Source organism: Watersipora subatra, chromosome 6 (genome assembly GCF_963576615.1).
Source record: "Watersipora subatra chromosome 6, tzWatSuba1.1, whole genome shotgun sequence".
In the NCBI taxonomy this organism is placed as follows: domain Eukaryota; kingdom Metazoa; phylum Bryozoa; class Gymnolaemata; order Cheilostomatida; family Watersiporidae; genus Watersipora; species Watersipora subatra.
Genome location: NC_088713.1, coordinates 21,453,830 through 21,468,737, shown reverse-complemented (window position 1 = coordinate 21,468,737; position 14,908 = coordinate 21,453,830). Strand labels below are relative to the sequence as shown.

At 34.3% G+C, this 14,908-nt stretch overlaps 2 protein-coding genes across 2 annotated transcripts in view; both read right to left on the bottom strand.

The window, feature by feature from the left end:
* Positions 1-4,605, bottom strand: part of LOC137398116 (E3 ubiquitin-protein ligase RNF213-like) — an 82,788-nt gene extending 78,183 nt beyond the window's left edge. The window contains exons 1-2 of the mRNA XM_068084225.1: positions 4,429-4,605; positions 723-890 (exon numbers count right to left, since the gene is read on the bottom strand). Coding sequence (XP_067940326.1) covers positions 723-890; positions 4,429-4,605 — 345 coding nt within the window. The remainder of the gene's footprint in view (positions 1-722; positions 891-4,428) is intronic.
* Positions 4,606-6,090: 1,485 nt separating this feature from the next.
* On the bottom strand, positions 6,091-14,541 carry LOC137398115 (E3 ubiquitin-protein ligase RNF213-like). The gene is made up of 7 exons (XM_068084224.1): positions 14,388-14,541; positions 13,267-13,405; positions 12,612-12,803; positions 12,404-12,530; positions 8,311-8,468; positions 6,550-6,676; positions 6,091-6,213 (listed from the first exon to the last, which is right to left on the bottom strand). Exons 1-7 carry the CDS (start codon positions 14,539-14,541, stop codon positions 6,091-6,093), a joined length of 1,020 nt encoding a protein of 339 aa, XP_067940325.1.
* Between the last annotated feature and the right edge of the window lie 367 nt (positions 14,542-14,908).

The following is a 14,908-nucleotide window of genomic DNA, read 5'->3' as shown; positions in this document are numbered from 1 at the left end:
GAATGAGGTTGCATGAAAGTGTAAACAGAACCCATCGTTTTCAATTACGTCACATTCGAGCTGTTTTGGAAAGGGATTCCGATCTACGGCGTTTTAGCGATGGGTGCAATTAACTGTTCGTTTTTGAGCTTTTAAGAGCTTGTAATCACATTTCCACATATTTTGAACCTACAACATAGCAGATTAAGACATGGTGAATCGGTTAAAACCAAATAACTGTAATGTGAATTGTGTTGCAAGTCAACCTTCAAGTTAGTTCCTTCTAATTAATTAGACATGTAATTTCATTTCCACAGTTGTAACTGCATTCAACTTACAGGTAGTAATATATGCAATAATTCTGCAATATAATTCTGCAATATTTTAAATTCTGAGATTAATGGTCAGCGTAAATAGTATGACAAATTGTAAACACATCAGTAGCTTGAATTTTTGGAAAAGATTCTAAGCATTAGCTTTTGTAAAAAAAACTTTAGTGGCATCTAGGTAGCTCTTCAGTATTTACATGAAGCCTATGATTTATTGACTAATTGATTGATTAACTTATTGATTAAAGGTATTGCAATTTACAATTTGCAATAAATTCTAGGTAAATTTGCGATTTTACAATTTACTTACAATTTATTGATTACTGAAGTTGACCCATTATCAAAGTAAGGTACACAAATAATTTGAGTTTAATCAGTAATAATTAACACAAGTTTTCTCGGGGTTATTTTCACCTTGTTGTACAGGTCCTCCTCTTTCATTTCTTTTTTTAATGTAAGAAATGGGTCAGTTTCCAATAGCTTGTCCATGGCTGGAAAAAAATCTGTTCGCTTAGAGTAGAACCAGCTGGCAACATCAAGTAACCTATGAACATCTCTTAGACTCACAAAACTGCACTCATCCTGAAAGAATCAAAATGAAGCAAGTCATTAAGAAATAGCTCAAGTTAACAGACTAGTATTTGATGATTTCAAACAGATAACCTTTTAGCCCAATTTTAACAATGAACTGTTAAATAGGTTTTCTATGGTGTGTGCGATAGAATTACCATAAATATTCATGTATATGTTTAGTTCACGCATAAGTCGATAGGCTTTTTAAGCCAAACAAGTGCATTATTCTGGTAATTATACATGCTCGAGTCAATTCTGTCATTCCAGAATATTCAACAATACTTACATTAAAATGAATAAGAATTTGCTATTCCAGAATAAAAAACATAACTTTCAAAACCAAAGTTATTTATTCTTAATACACTGGATGGATTTTCTCGACGTATTTGAAACGATGTCTTGGACGATACACTTAAGGCATTATTTGTACAATGACTGCACAGTACAACCTGAGTTGAGCATTGCTTGACTGGTCAATCGCGTGTTTGCTGCCTCACGGCTACTAAACAAACACAAAACAATCGGGTAAGTGACCAGCGAAGTTATGATTTAGGTCTTTGTATTTGTATATATGTTGTATATCTGTACGTATTACTGCTATAGATCTTAAAATGAAGAATCTGTACCAAAGAAAATTTGATCTCAGACCCACTCGTTCGCAAGTTCGGTGCCGTACTATTTAGGCCACAAAGATTGATTTCTTCACCAGCTGATATATATCCCTATATGGGAGCAAATACCCAACGGGTTTGCGTACGATGCAGGGTCATAGCATAACATCACGAAAAACTGTTGGCTCTTATGGTGCGTTTACACTGGCCGACACCGACTCCGATTAGGTGCCAATACCCCGACTCAGACAGGTACCTCCGACATTTCACGTATGGGTGCCGACACCGACTCCCACTTTACATTGCAACGATCAAACGATTTTTGTCGGTACCAACAGCCAATCACAGCGTTTCGCCGTTCTGACCTTCACCCGACCACGCGAAGACGAGTACACATAAAAATCAACGCGCTTGATGTGGAAAATTATATACTAGTACTACACTACTGCTACTGCTCCTACTACTACTGCTAAAAGCAACTACTAAATGCCAAGCAATGAATGAATGATGAGGCAATAAAAATCCGAGCAAAGAACTGTACGTACAGTTCTTTCGTCCGAGTAATTACAATAAATAAAATGAATAATGAAGAAGATTGAATGGTGAATGTATATTTGTGGTAGTAGTAGTGTGATGGACGCCGGGCCAACACTTTACACTTCTTGTAATTATTTGTTTGTATATATTTTATATGTCTGTAAATATTTTATTATATGAGTTGTCCTTTTTATTCTCTCTTTATTGCTTTTTTATTGTTGGCCTTGTTACTCGTTATGCTATCAATTGTCGTCGTTTATGTTGTCATATCAACGCACTAGCGGGCCTAATTATTGGCCATTTAAACATTGCTAGCCGGTGTTCTCACTCGGTCCCGTTAGCCGGAACGGGCAATTTTATTGTATACAAGGGAGCAACGCTCACTTAGTAGACAGAGCAAATGGCCGTACGCTCCTCAGCTAGTGAATTTCCTTCGCTAATAAAACATTGAATGAAATCACACGCAATTTATTTCTGTATGACATAATCTAAATCGTGCCAAGTAAGGACCGGCAAATTTCTTTACAGTTGTATTTACAGTAGTACTAGTAGTAGAACTAGTAGTAGTCGTACAACTGGCTATTCACTTTTAATTAATTTAAATTAAAGAAAAAAACTTGATTTTTTGGTACTCTCGCGTTCACATCGTTGCTAGCCATGCTGGTTCCCTATTAAAAAGAGAACGAGGGAAAGTTTAATGACAGTCTTCTAGCCTCTCATTAAACCTAGCCCTTTCGTTTCATAAACTTAGCACTGTCATTAAAGCCTAGGCTCATTTAACCAGAGGCTCCTAGCTTCTGATTGGCTGATGAGCGTCCGACTTGTCGGTGCAACCGGGCACTGCTGGGTAGCTCCGACACCGACTTTCAGATCGGTGCCGACACCGATTTTTCTGTTCACACCTACCGACACCGACTCATCAAATTTGTCTGTGCACGACAAAATCGGCCAGTGTAAACGCACCATTATTATTAAGTATAATCAAATCTACCATTAGCAGTGTACCAGGCTAGTAGCAAGTGGGGAAGGCAACTCCCATTACTTCTCATTGTTTAAAAGCTGCTTTTTATTACCCAGGCAATGCCGGTTAGCACAGCTCGTACATATATATATTTCTCAAATTATGTCTATAAATGGTCATTATGTGGATCTGTCGGCATTCCGGCTATAGATCTTAAAATTTTGATATTAAGAATTCCGCATATGGATGGATTTGAACTCACGGCGAATGCATCAACAAGTTTGTTAGGCCGACGCTCTACCACTGAGCTAGAACATCATAGTGCTGAGATACTTTGTCATATAGTGGATACACCATCCGCATGCTAATTATTTTAGCCTTGCGTCCATGATTTACGATGCTTTTGTTCAAAAATATATTGGGACCTAAGTATATGCGATGCTTATTCGTCTTTTTTCCTTAAGCCTAATTTATCGACCCACAATATCGAAAATAATCTATCTTGGAACTTAAAATTTGGTGATTTGTGTACTGATTATATACAGTGGAGCTTCGGTTTTTGAACGCTTCAGTTCTCGACCAAAGACTTTGAGATTTGTTTATTTTGGAGCTCAAACATAAATGGTCAACTGCTGTAAACGCATTTTTGTGACTTCCCCAGCAGTTGCGTGGTATCTTCATTTTATTATTCGTCGACAATATAACCAACAATATTTAACACTTTCAAGACTGACGTCGAATTATTTCGATTGGAGTTGCCCTCTCCAAGTGGCTGACATCGAAATAATTCGATCGCGGTTATGCTAGTTCATGGTACTAGTTCTTGACCTTGGATCGGCTAATGTTGCTGATATTCTGATAGCCGTGAGTTTTAGCTTTGTGTACAAAAAGAATTTTGCCATTAGCTTAAATAAAACTGGAAATATTAGCAAAAACCTCAGGCTATGTCAGAATTGTAACTTTCTCAAGTTTTTTTAAAAGTTTGAGAAAACTGCTAGGATTTTTTTCTACATCAAAGAAATAGCTGCAAATGTTGATGAGTTGGTAAATGAAAGTGATAGTGAAATAGATGTAGATGACTGTGATGATGAGGAAGGTGAGTAAAATTGAAAATACTCTCAGAATTAGTCACAGTAGATGAAAATCACAGCTTTAGTGAGTAAAAGATGTCAATGCGGTTTCACTTTATTTAGTGTGTCAAGAAATGGCTTGACTAATGGATGATTTAGAGACGCTCATTGATAGACTCCTGATGGTTGTAACTCATCTTGTTAGTCCAATCTTTGGTCACACTCACATCTCATATGATTAGTTGCTTTGGCCAAACTATTATTAGGTATGTAAGTGACTACTGGCTAATAGTAGTAGATTACTAGACTAGTTCTAAAACTGCTTCTATAGGGTATACTGCTGCAAAGTAGGATATTTTACATTCTACATGCAAATATTTCCCACTCTTCCTCTCTGTTGGGGTGAGGAAGTCAGGGGTATAGAGGGATAGGAAGGATGGGGTGTGGGGGGATTGAAGGGGTGGGGTGTGGGGGGATAATCCTCCTTTTCCAATCCACCTCTGCCCCAACCGACCAATTTTGGAAGCGAGCTGTGGGCTATTCATACATTTATAAATAATAGCTACAAAACCATTATAATTGTATTAGATTACTGATGAAGTGGATAGGAGAATTGGTGGTTGATCCAATTCAGATAGTGATATGCCTATGGATATGAATGATGATGATCACCACGAACTGGGAATAAGCGAGAGCAATTTTGAAACAGACTATTATGTGTTGACTGTTTTTTGTCTTATCATAGGCTTAATGTGAAATAATATGTCATGTCAGACATAAATAAAAGTAGATATAATACAATCAAAGTATTTACTGCAATGAGCAATACCTTGTACTCTGTTTACGAAAAATATCATTTTTGCTTTGAAAAGGCATTCTTTGTCTTGAAGTTACATAGATTAGATTTATCAGAATAAACTCATATTTAGTATGATATGAAAGCTCATGTTTTCAGCTCCACAATGGTGTGCTCATACCTAGCTTTACTAGCATTATGGTAGACATATTATATAAATAGAAAACCTCAAAAGCAGCCAGCCACTGGGGGGAGGATTGTACTAAAGCGGCCAGACTTGAAAGTGTTAAGACTTTTATAGTATTGACCGTGTTGTCCAAAAATTTCTCTATAAAACTAGCCTAAAATAACAAAGCAGTTTTAAATTATGGTTTGGGAATTTTCAACTTAAGAAGGAACAATTTTTGTGCAAGTTTTGAAAGTACATGTACCTCCTGAGTTAGAAAACAGATAATTACTTATGTTGATGACATTATAGCCAATTCAGATTCAGATATTGATGATTGCACAGATAAAGTAGCAGCACTGATTCTGATGGTGACGAAAGTAATAGTTCTGTAAGAATAAGGAACATCGTCGAGGATCATTCTAGCTCCCTAGCAATTATAGCTTCAGGTAGCATTTTATGGTTGTCTTATTTTTTGTAACCTTTTTGCCCTGCACAAAATATTTTCCTCATGAAATGAAGTTTGAAAGTTATAGTTGTTTGGCAAAGTTTAAAAACCTTTACAGTTGTTTTTATTTTCTCTCTTAATTTATTTCAATTACACAAAACACTTTTCTCATGATATGTAGTTTGAAATTCGGAATGGCAAACATTATTATATGTTAAATACAAATTGATTTTCTGTTCAAAAACTATTTTATTACCCAAGCAACGCCGGGCGGTATAGCTAGTTAGTACTATATATCACATTTTTACTGACCTTTATTACCAGTTTGTTTGTGGAGTAATTTTAACATTTATGTGGCTAAGCACCGTTATTCTAAGTGTTTATTCGGGCTCCATACTGCAGTGTGTATTTTGCTTTTACAATAAAGAAGCAACATTTATTTTTATTTTCATGTTTAATTCGGTAGCAACATGTCCATAAACATTACTTGTTTATAAGCCGACATCAAAATTTTTACCTTAGAATCATCTTTAAAAAATTTGACTAATATTTGAGTATAAATGGTATATGTCGGCTGTCTATAAAACTGGCAATCCTGCTTGTCTACGTGATTATTTGCTTCAGAGAGCAATATATCTCACCGTTTGTTTTACCATGAACCTTTGAGATATGGCCAAAAGTTCTGCTAGCTTTGGAGTCTGTTCTCGAGAAAAATGAATATTTTCCTCCTCTTTGCTCTCATCCTGAATTTATAAAAGATGAAATACATTTCGACTATTTGTGTTCAAAACAAAATAATTAGCTCTGTATCGGCTGCAAATGGATACATATATGGCTGCATACTACATCTCTATATATTACACAGTGCAATCCTCATGTCAGCCAGAAGTTCATCATTAAAAATAGTTCAATAGCATCCAAAAATGCTTTTTAACAGAATGTAGTTGTGATACTACTAGCTTTTGAGCTTTTGTAAATATTTTCTTCCAAATCTAAATAACGTTTCAAGTTATTTCATCTTCATGAATCGCATTCTAATTCTAACAAACTCATAATCATCAAGATAAAACAATACATACAAATTTGATGATCATCTGTTTGATGTAGGCTCCCTCTACACTGTCAACCGGAGATGCTGAACCCTCAGATTGTAGTGTACCAAAGTCCCAAACAAGAGGAAGGAGACTCTGTGGAAGTGCCTGTACTCTGTACACAAGGTGGCGCATAGGGATCTTGCCTAGAAGAGAAACAACTTACTTTTTATAAAAAAAATAACCCTCTAAATGATTTTACAGATTCAAAATGATAATATTGATCAACCACCTTATTGTAGTAAGTCTCACAGTGCCGCTCAAGGCACTCCGAATAACTCCGTTGAGGTACATAATTTAGTGATAAACCTTATTGTTCCTTAAAAATTAAAAAATTAAGGAGCATCTATAACTGGTTATTCTAAGTATTCTACCCATTTACAAACAAAATAGTGTTCTGTTCTAGTATTATTCTGTTTAATATTATTATTATTATTCAGTTTAATATACTATTCTAGTATATTAAACTGTTCTAGTACTACATGAATTGGCAAAATCTGACTAATATCATAAACAGATCATAAAAGGCTTAAAAATGTCACTTTAGTCTTTGCATTATAAAACCTGCAACAATATACACTGCAGCTAGTTCAAGTGTTTGATGAGCAGCTGATTGAACTACTGCTCAGTTTTAATTTTAAATTAAAATTAGAACATAAAAAACTAAATTCAATATCTGACAAAATAAAAGCACTAAAAAGAAGATAATAAGGTTGCTAGTAGAAATCCTTAGAATGAGAAAAGTCTCCACCAAACCAGATAGTGTCAGAGTAGCGTATAAGAATAATAAAATGAGAGAAGCCTTAACAAAACCAAGAGGTAACAGAATAACAAGGTTACAAACTGCATACCAAACTTGTCTGTAGCATCATCTTCACTGACATTGTATCCTAAACCTGCAGTTTTCAGCTTCTTTATCATATTTTTGCTGTGTCTGTAAACATTATACAAACCATGAAGGTTGTCAACAAATGTATGATAATCGAAAGCAAAAGGGAACTGCAAAAGGGAAGAGCAAAAGGGAAGAGCCAAAGGGAACTGTCAAAGGGAAGAGCAATGGTAGACTAGGAAATAATGAGACATGAATTCTTTGCTTATGCAACACCGTTGTAGCTTTTTGGCTACGATTAATATTTAATGTTGATCCAATGTCATACTGTTAATGTTTATATATTGTAACCTGTGGTCCCAAGCTTCACATATCATCATACTAATGTGAACTTTAGGTCTACTTGATGCCAACTTTATATTGCATAGTTTGGTTAATAGGTTGATTTCATTTTCTAAAGGCTAGATAGGAAATTATAAAAACAGTATATATTTGTTATTTACGAGCACATGTGCAAACATATGTCGCATGTTGTTTTGCAAATATGCTATGCAAACAAGCAAACAAGCCATATACGTTTTTGTGTGCCACTGCAAGTGTGTGTTTGCATGTGCGTGTGCGTGCGTGTGTGTGTGTGCATGGGTGGGTAGTTGTGCTAGCGTATTTCTTTATGTGAAGTTAATGTTTCTATACATTTTTCGACATGAAATCATATTAAACTGCATATACAAATACTTTTGTAGTGCTTGGTCCGGGACTTTCAACTAAAAAGGCTTAAGTGTAAATTAACATCTCAGTGCCAAATAACTTTTGTCTAGGTAAATTTACATAACCAAGAAACAATATGTTTCTGAAAGCATCACAACTAATTATTACGCTAAGAACACCTTCCAACTTAATTTTGCAAAACATATATTTACCTTCGGTAGGGATTGCAAGCTGCCACAATCTTTAGGCTAGAGTCATGAGGAAGAGGAACTCCATTCATTCGCCTATCACAGATAATTTCTTTCACAAGTCCGATGGCCTCTGTAGTGTTCACTTCATCCAAGAAGAGAACCGTATAAATAGTCGGAACCTAAAAAAAATAGAGTTTTTATTGTAAAAGTAATTCCAAAATTGTTGAAGTCAGTCAGTATTATCCAGAGTATATGGATGTTCAAAAAGTGACTGTGGTGAGGTTGACAAACATCAGAGTATAGTATAAATATTTGAGCTATCAAATATGCAGCCAGATAATATTAAAAAACATAGAGGAGAATTATTCAGATTTGAAATCATCAGCAGTTAAAATGTGTGATTGATTTAAAAATCTGCTGAACTTACTTTTACATTGTGATGAAAAAACATTTATTGGCATTTACTTGAATACAGAAATTCAAGCTCAACGATTTTAATAGGTTGTTTAACAGAGATTAACGCTTAAAACCCTTATTATTTACTTACTAATTTGTCTTGCTTTAATTCCTCATTCTGCTCGTTTCCTTGTTTTGCTCGTAATTCCTCTTTGCTGGTGAAACCTTCTGCAATCTCTTCTGCCTTTTTCTGATTTGCTTTTGCTCTCTCCTCAGTCATGTGAGTTCTTTCTACAATGTCTTCTTCTGTAGTTCCACCGTGAATCTACAGTAAGTTATTAAGTTGAACATTAGGATGGTGAACATGCTTTGTCAGTCTTTCTATGCTTGTCATAGTCTTGAAGTCATTGATTTACAGAGTGACTGATGAAGCATGTGAAATCCTTACATGTGAAATCCCTATTAGAATTCTGCTAGTAGGTTTGCTAACGTTACTAATCTGCTTTGCGCTATTACCTCTTTGCTGGTGAAACTTTTTACATACTCTTCTGCCTTTTTCTGATTTGCTTTCGCTCTCTCCTCAGCCATGTGAATTCTTTCTACAATATTTTCTTCAGTAGTTCCACCATGAACCTACAGTAAGTTGTTAAGTGGAACATTAGGATGGTAAACATGCTTTGTCACCGTTGCAACGCTTGTCATAGTCTTTAAGCTGTCGATTTACAGTGTGGCTTTACTGGAAGCTTTAAGGAAGTCTAGTTAACGCCTACCATAAGCATCAGAGATCTTAAAAAAATTCTCAACAGCTGAGAAGATGTAGGTCTGAGACTTGGGCTATGGCTAAAGACAGTGTTGGCCTTGGGTAATAGATCTGGAATGGAGTGATGCTCAAAATACATGTAGTATCTAAACCACTTCGAGAGATTATATATACTTATTTCTGAACTATCAACAGTAAATCCTTAATGACCAAACCCATTTCATTTTTAATAGTTTTCTAGTGAAACAGTGTTGTTTATTTTAAATATGTACAAGCAATCTCTTGAATATTGAGGACAATTTAGCAATCAAACCTGTTTACTTGTTTCGATAAGTTTGTAGTTAAATTTTGTTGTGTCATGTTTGAAATTTCACAAGTCAGCTCAAACAGGAGGTTTTGTTTATTTTAAATAAGCAAGTGGAAAACTAAGTGAGTCTTTGTTTAGAAAAGTTCATTTTTAATTCATATTATTTTCAATCGTAAAATTTTTTGAAAACTGATAATTTATAAATTTATAATAAACATTTGAATCATATCATCTCTATGGTTTGATTGCTATCATATGAACTAGAAATTCCCCTGTCATAAGGCCCACGATCAAATTGATATTGGATAAAATATTTGATAATTGATAATGGAAAAAATAAAAGGTTTTGCTGGTGGATAAATGCAATATTAGCAGTCAAATAGCAGTGCAAAAAGAGAACTGCAATTGTAGCTGCAATAGTAGCTGTAATGTATCGGGTGTTATTATGTACAACAAACTGCAATAATGAAAGGAAAATATTATATGTTTATATCTCTCCCCTGCAATAGGAGAAGTGCAATATTAGAAGTAAAATTGCAAGCTGCTATGTAATATACACAGTTTGAAAGTTGTTTATGTTGAATTTAGAATGGTTTTGACAGCAATCTGTAACAGAAAGCAAGCATTAGCATTCATGTGTGTCTGAAAGTTTCCTGAAAACTGGAGCAAAATAAAGAAATGTTCTTGTCATAAAAGGGCCTGTAGTTCTGCCCTAGCTTGTACATAAGATGTAAAGAAATTTGGCTAATGTTCTAGATAATTAATGAAACCTTCAGTAATTACACAAAAAACATAGGCTGATAATCTGTGTACCACATTTTCGTACCTGTAAATCAATATTGCAATGGCATAATGTTACGATTTACTGAAGGTAAAACAAACGGTCTACGTTTATTACAGAAACCTTCGACAATTGGACAATGCCATAGACTGGTGAAATTTGCACGTTTTTCTACTATCTGCCGCACCGATTTATATTACATATTACATATTTAAATAGGTGTTGTGTATCATTATTATACGTGGTTACCTGGTTAAATGGTTAAAAATTTTGATGGGATTTTGGTACAAGGGTTTAGGTATGGCTGTTAGTGGATACTTAGGCTCGGTTAGGTCGGGAGTTGTGTGCACATATGCATTTATCATAAAGCTTTCAAACACACCCGTTTCGCTTGGGTTCAGTCGTGGAACTATTCATTCCTACTGCTTTAAAAACCCACCCTGCAGTAAAAAAGACTCACATCACATGTACCCATCTAGCAGTTAATCCACAATTGCCACTGTTGAGCTACTCTTTAGCTACTGTTTTAATTGTTTTTGATGAGTTTAAAGTGAAATCTTGTTGTTTATTTTAAATATGTATGAGGGATCTCTTGAAGATCGAGTATGTTTAGCAATCAAACCTGTTTACTTGTTTCAATGAGTTTATCGTTAAATTTTGTTGTGCCATGTTTGAAATTTCATAAGACGGTTCATGCTGGAAATTTTGTTTAGTTTAATTAAGCAAGTCAAAAACTCGGTAAGTCTTTGTTTAGAAAAGTTCTTTATGAGTTCTTATTATTTTAAATAGTAAAACCATTATTATGGCTGGAGTTTCAAGTTTAGAGGAAAACCTTTGGTCGTTGGTAATCTATAAACTTATAATAAACATTTGAATCGTATCATCTCTACGTTTTGAATCATGTTACATGAATCGTTCATTAATATACCACTTTGAAAACTCACCCTGCAATAAAAAAAACTCACCGCACATCTAACCATATAGCAGTAAACTCACAATTGCAACTGTTGAACTACTTAGACAAAATTTCTGAGGTGATCATAGTCATCCTTTATTCTATCTGTACAAATTTTGAGGTTGGTGTTTATTTATTACTGATTTTGAATAACCTTTGATATCATGGGATTGGTTTATGAAAAAATTGTTTAATTAACCTTAAAACTTTTCTGAATTATCAAACTTACGAATTTAGTAAGAACTCTTAAAACTCCAACTCATATTTTAAGCTAATGAGTAGAATAATGTGTAAACAGCATTTGAAAAGTAACTGAAGCATATTCACGTTGTTTAAAGTACACTGAAAATAAGAACTGAAAATAGGGAAAGTGTGTTGGATAATAATCACTTGTCCATCTGATACTGCTCTACTATTTTTGGAAAAGGTTTAGAAATTGTTTTAAATTTTCACGTGCATTATTTAAGCAATTGTTGTCATTGGAGAAGTTAGCAGACTTAAATGCTTTTCACAAAATTAGAGAGATACATGGCAATTGACGGGTATTGTTTTCAAATAGTTTACTAAATTTAGTGAGGAACAAGTAACAATTTAGTAGCAATTTAATAAAGAAATCTTTAAAAAAGCTGAGAAAACATTTTAAATAGGCCCATTAATGTTTTCTAACTAAATTCTTACTTGTTCCTCACTAAATTTAGTTATTTGTTTTTTCAGGGAGTTTTTAAAACTTCCAAAGCTTCTATCAACTTTAAAAAACTACCAAAGCTTTTAAAATTGTTAAAAACTTCCAAAAGCGTGCTAGCATGTTTCAAAGACGATTCTGAAAGCGATAAAAAGTGAGTTGTTAACCTAATAAATAGAGAGACATTGAAATCCCGAAAGTTCATAAAACTCTTAAGAAATAGCCAACCTAACCTTGAGTATCTCCATTGTCTGTATTTCATCTTTAAGCTCAGTGGGCACCTGCAGCTTGGTCATAAAGTCTATGAGCATTGTCTTGCCACAGCCAGTCTCTCCCATGATTATCACAGGAATGTTCACTCTTTAAACATGAATAGTCAGGTAAGAATGCTAGCAACATCAGCCTGCATGTATATGATGTTCAAACAAGAGAATTTTCTACCTGAGTCTTTGATGGATAGCTAGAATTTTCTTGGCATTGTCCATTGTCAGTACGTAGTTAGGGTCAGGGTCATCCGTGTCACTGAACATTTGTACCGGGACAGGCTTTGCAGAAGCATCGGATTTGTCTGGTAATTTTTGGAGGCTCACATTTTTGGTCATGACGCTGCGCAGTTTTTTTAGCTTTTCTGATCTAAAAGATAATATGAAATTAAATTCTTGCAACTTTTATATATTAAAATATTTTACTATATTATCAGATCTGCTGAGTGTTGACTGTGTAAAACTAAGATAAACTAGTCATAGCTTTAAATGCTTCAGCGAAGTGATCAAAGTGAATACAACTTGCATATTAATTAAAAACAATAATTTTCTGTTTTTCCCATCTTGACTTTGGCACAGATTTTTGCGATTTGAAAGAATTCCTTTACTTTTTATCATAATCGAATTGTTTAGTGCTGGGTATTGAGATATTTTGAAATACATGTAATGAGTAGAATCTCTTGCTAAAACAAGCATCTCAGCATTACAGCATGCTAATCTAACTTGGGTAGAAAATCCACGAGAGGAACAGAGCAAAATAAATATTAACACATGTGTGCTGAATGCTTGTCTAACTAGCATAATACCAATGCATTAATTAATACTTTTAATACCTTGGCAACTGATCAAAGTCTTCCGATATTGGCACTCTGTTAAGTTTGAGTGCGTTGTAAAGATGCTTTGACATGAAGCTGTTATCAAAAAAGTTATTTCTGGTTTTGTCAAAAAGAGCGAATCCAGCGCTTCCAGGAACTAAAAAGTAACATAAATCATGAGTCGCTTTAGAAAGCACAACTAACACATTCTAAAACTGATGAGCTGAGAATTTACTAGCAACCTCAAAGCTTTCAAATTTTGAGATTATTAAGCTTTAAAAAAATCGCATAGAAAATTAATTCTTGCCATTAGTTCCAATTTATGCAACAATATTTCTCACTAAAAATCGTACATATGTATTTGACGTGTGATGGTCAATATTATTAATGCAAAAGAACAGGCAGCATTATTAAGTGATTGTACTTTGAAAAACAGTATCTAAATCTGCAAAAAAGAAAATCTTGATTTTTCCCATGAATTGATCTATTGCCTGTGTAATATTTGGTTTTACCAAATTAGTATAGAAAACATTTTTATTTTTCTCAGCTTGACAATATTTCTGCTGAGCAGTAAATTTTTATTTTTTTTTCTTTAATACTTAGCAAAAATAGAAAGTTTTAACGAATAAAGTTAAGAATTATGAGAAATCTTTATTTAAGTAGTTTTGTCAGGTGTATTGTTTGTGAATCTTTAAAATCATGCAACAAACAAATCAGATCAAAAAACTTTGTAATGAAATTGTTAGACAAACTCAAATCAAATTCAGACAAACCTTCACACTATGTTATGATATGAAACATTCCTAAAGAATTGTACTCTTAAAATGTGTGTATTAAAAAATCCATATTGGCCAAATATGCAAAAATTGAAAAAAAATTTCTAATGCTTGAATAAATGTTTTTGAATTTCTTTGCATTTCTCTAAGAAATTATACTGCATTTACAAGGATTTATACAAGTAAGTTAATTAGAGAATACAGAAGGTCCCCTATTTACGAACGTTCAAGTTACGAACAACGGTACATACGAACATGTCTGCGTGCATGTCCGCCGCTAATATAGATGCTATTAGCGATGGTATTACCGACATATTAGCGGCGGAAAGAGGCACTACTCAGAAGCACCACTCAAAATCCCACCTTCCTCTGCCCAGTTCTTTGCAGTGCATAAGTGCGTGAACGTATCTCCAGTGCGCAAAGAACTTTTTTTATTTTTACTGTAAGTATTGTAAAGGAATTTGCCAGCCTTTACTTGGCACAACCTAGACTCATAAAAGTCGAGAAGAGAGTGCATGTAGTTTCATTCAGCTTTTTATTAGCGAAGGAAATTTCACTAGCCAAGGAGCGTACGGCTATCTGCTCGACTAAGTGAGCGCCCTCCTTTATATACAATAATATCATCCGTTCCGGCTAACGGCAAACGGTAAGAACACCGGCTAACAAGGTGAATAAATAAGACCGCCAGTGTGTTAGTATGACAACAATATAAGTGACAATAAGTGATAGCATAACGAATAAAACAACAATATAATAAAAGAACAACACATACAATAAAATAAGACAACAACGATAAGTGATAGCATGATGAGTGAAACAACGATATACATGTATGTAATAAAAAGGACAACACATACAATAAATAAGACTTGCAGTGTCATGGC

Bases quoted from the DNA above. Each gene is read 5' to 3' on its own strand.
- LOC137398115 (XM_068084224.1), bottom strand. From the start codon at position 14,541: ATGCACTCTCTTCTCGACTTTTATGAGTCTAGGTTGTGCCAAGTAAAG. The intron at 13,406-14,387 runs GTGGGATTTTGA...GTTACTTTTTAG, and splicing joins AAAGAACTGGGCAGAGGAAG to TTCCTGGAAGCGCTGGATTC. The intron at 8,469-12,403 runs GTTAGGTTGGCT...TATTTTTTTTAG, and splicing joins AGACAATGGAGATACTCAAG to GTTCCGACTATTTATACGGT.